Source organism: Oryzias melastigma, linkage group LG20 (genome assembly GCF_002922805.2).
Source record: "Oryzias melastigma strain HK-1 linkage group LG20, ASM292280v2, whole genome shotgun sequence".
In the NCBI taxonomy this organism is placed as follows: domain Eukaryota; kingdom Metazoa; phylum Chordata; class Actinopteri; order Beloniformes; family Adrianichthyidae; genus Oryzias; species Oryzias melastigma.
Genome location: NC_050531.1, coordinates 15276887 through 15279704, shown reverse-complemented (window position 1 = coordinate 15279704; position 2818 = coordinate 15276887). Strand labels below are relative to the sequence as shown.

General features: G+C 40.8%; 1 protein-coding gene across 1 annotated transcript in view; it reads left to right on the top strand.

Moving 5' to 3' along the window:
* The first annotated feature begins 1604 nt into the window (after positions 1–1604).
* Positions 1605–2818, top strand: part of LOC112151637 (crystallin J1B-like) — a 10702-nt gene continuing 9488 nt past the window's right edge. The window contains exons 1-3 of the mRNA XM_024280658.2: positions 1605–1843; positions 2167–2241; positions 2577–2756. Coding sequence (XP_024136426.1) covers positions 2175–2241; positions 2577–2756 — 247 coding nt within the window. The 5' untranslated portion in view covers positions 1605–1843; positions 2167–2174. The remainder of the gene's footprint in view (positions 1844–2166; positions 2242–2576; positions 2757–2818) is intronic.

Sequence of the window (2818 nt, the reverse complement as noted above, 5' to 3'; positions counted from 1 at the left end):
CGGGTCACCCGCCTGACAAAAACTAAGGGATGATCCATGGTCGATGGTAGACTGAATCAGCAGGAGGGAGCCAGCGGGAGGCTGTCCGCTGTCATGGGTGGTGGCACGAGCACGGACCCGGTTTGAGAGCAGGTGTACGCTCATATATTTGATTGTCATTCTCATTGTGGACATATTCATGCAATGTTTAAGAGCTTTTTTAGTCCATTCTTGTAACATGTTTTATTTTTCCATATAAAACCCATTTGCCATTTTATTTTTCTTCTATAGTTTTAACAGAAATGGTGTCAGAGTGGCAAAAAAACAATATTTTTAGCCTCCACTTCCATGGATCTTGCAGAGAACTTGTTGTCAAAAAGTCGAATACCCTCCCACTAAGATAGCATGAGGCACCACAATATCATCTTGCATTTCTGACAGTCTGTATTTTGTGGAGACTCGTCCTGCTCATTGTGTCACTTGATCTGGTGACAGTGGCTGATCTATTTTCATCCCTGTGTGAAGGACATGTTATCTCCCCCCACCAGAGAAAGCACAAGCTTTCTCCACTCCTAACAGACGATCCCTGTCGTTCTCACAAAGACACGTTTTCCCTCAAGTTCCACTGCGTTGACCTCGGTCTCCACATTCTTGTTAACTGGAAAGAAACACCTCTTCACATGTCCATTTAAAATGAAATTGGTGACTTTTAAGTTCACAAGTAACGCTGACAGTGACCATTGTGGCTCTTTCCTGTTATGTCCAACTGTTATTGATTGCATGACCCCACGCTCAGCACTCTATTTTGCTGTTTTAGGAGGACAGAGGAGAAATCAATGACCTGGGATACCCATGAGAGGGCAGCGACTGGCGAGGTTTCAGTGGAGTACAGTGGGGGCGGGGAGGGTAGACATCAGCTGGGGAACTGACAGGATGGAGGCAATGGAGTGGAAGAAACAGAGGGATGACCAATTAAAATGACAAAGACCGACTCAGCAGGAAGCCTTTGGGTTATGGTGTTACAGCCGAATGGAAATGAACCAAAACATTTTTCCACTATGTCTTTATGGCGTTAGAAAGACTTTTATTTCCTGTAAAGTCCCACTCGATCATCTTTTTTTCTATTTTAAGAGTTCTGTATTATTATTATTTTTTTAATTATGGTGATTTTAGCCAAAATAAAAATGTTGTTTTCCAGGACATATTTTCTGCAGGGGGCAGGAGGTAGTTTGAAATTGTGGGCGGGACACTCCCATGGAGCAACCCTACCATCATCCGCCATTACCAACGAAAAAATATCCTTCTGAGTTGCTCCTGATTCAAAGGGATTTGAAAAAAGGAAAAATTCAGTAATGCAATTTTACTCCTAATCTTCTTTATATGTGTCCTCCATCATGGGAAAAGTGCTACAAGAACGTGTTAAAAACACCAAAAACACAATTTTCATGGGAGTGGGTCTTCAATAAAATTGTGTTTTAAATTTTATCTTCCATATTTGTCTGATTTTTACCATACAGACACTTCCTGTTTAATGGAAAAATGCCAAAATGAAAACATTCAGTTCAGGAAATAGTGATTTAAGAAATAATAACCACTTTATGCCTTTATTTATATTTCCTAAACTACCTTTTCTCAACAGATAAACATGCATCTGTTTTGTTGCATGTCCAAATTGGAAATAAGAAGTGTAATTATGATTTTGAAATCTCTCTTTGAAACTCCATCCAGATGACTATGTAACAGCTTTTAAGCCGTAACGGTTGGACGATCTTATCAACCTCTTTGAGGCCCCCCTCCCTGCCAGAAAACAGTATTTTACACAACATTTCACAAGGTGGAGGGTGAGTTAAGACAGGCGACTGAGGTAAGAGTTTAAACGCCTGATTTCGGAGGAACAATGCTTAGTTATTGTGATTTATAAATAGTTTTTAAGAGTTTTAAAGCCAGTAAATAGCATTTATAGTAATATTCTATATGTTTTGAAGATTACATAAGTTTTGTCTGTTGTTCTGAAGGGCATAAAATTGTTCATTTTTGCAAAATTGTGCTCCAAAATCTTTGTACCGTAAGGTTTTTTTGGAACAATTTTGTGAAGAAAAGCAATCCATTTGACTTTTCTGATAAAAATATCAGCTTTCATCATCAATAGCTGTCTTTTTCTTGCACATATTTTCTTCTCTAAAACAGGGGCAAAAATGGCCTTGACAGTGGCTGACAGAGCCATTGGAGCCATCATCGGAGCAGCAGTGGCAGACGCCGCTGGTGAGATAAAGTGCATGCAGCCTGCATTTGTTTTTCCTATGAAAAAAATGTTTTTCCTGAAAACGTTTGCAGATTGGGAAGTTGTATCTATGATAAAGGCATGTCAAACGTGCAATCAAGCAGGCCACTGCTTTCATAAGTCTCGTTATCTGCAGCCTTTCCCATCAGAAACATCTGTTGGAGCTGATAAAACTCAAGGGTGGCGTGTTTTTCGTGAGTCACGAAAAAAAGTGTGTTTTTATAGCAGCTGGATGGAAAACTGAAGAAGGAAAACAGGAGTTCCTATGACTGCAGGAGACTCACTTCACCTTCACTTGTCATGTTCTTCTTGTCAGCCCAGCCCATGCACTGGATTTACAACCCCGACAGGCTGAAGGAAGTCCTCTCCGATCTGGAGCCCTATCCAGAGTTTCGGCCTGAATCGGCGAATCCTTTTTACTGCAGGGCAACAGGCGAGCAGACCTGCTATGGAGACCAGGCGTACGTCCTGCTGGAGTCTCTGAGTCAGTGTGGAGGTACTGCTGTTGACCCAAAGCCAGGTTTTCAGACTGTTTTTTTTTTTTTTTTTTTTTTTTTT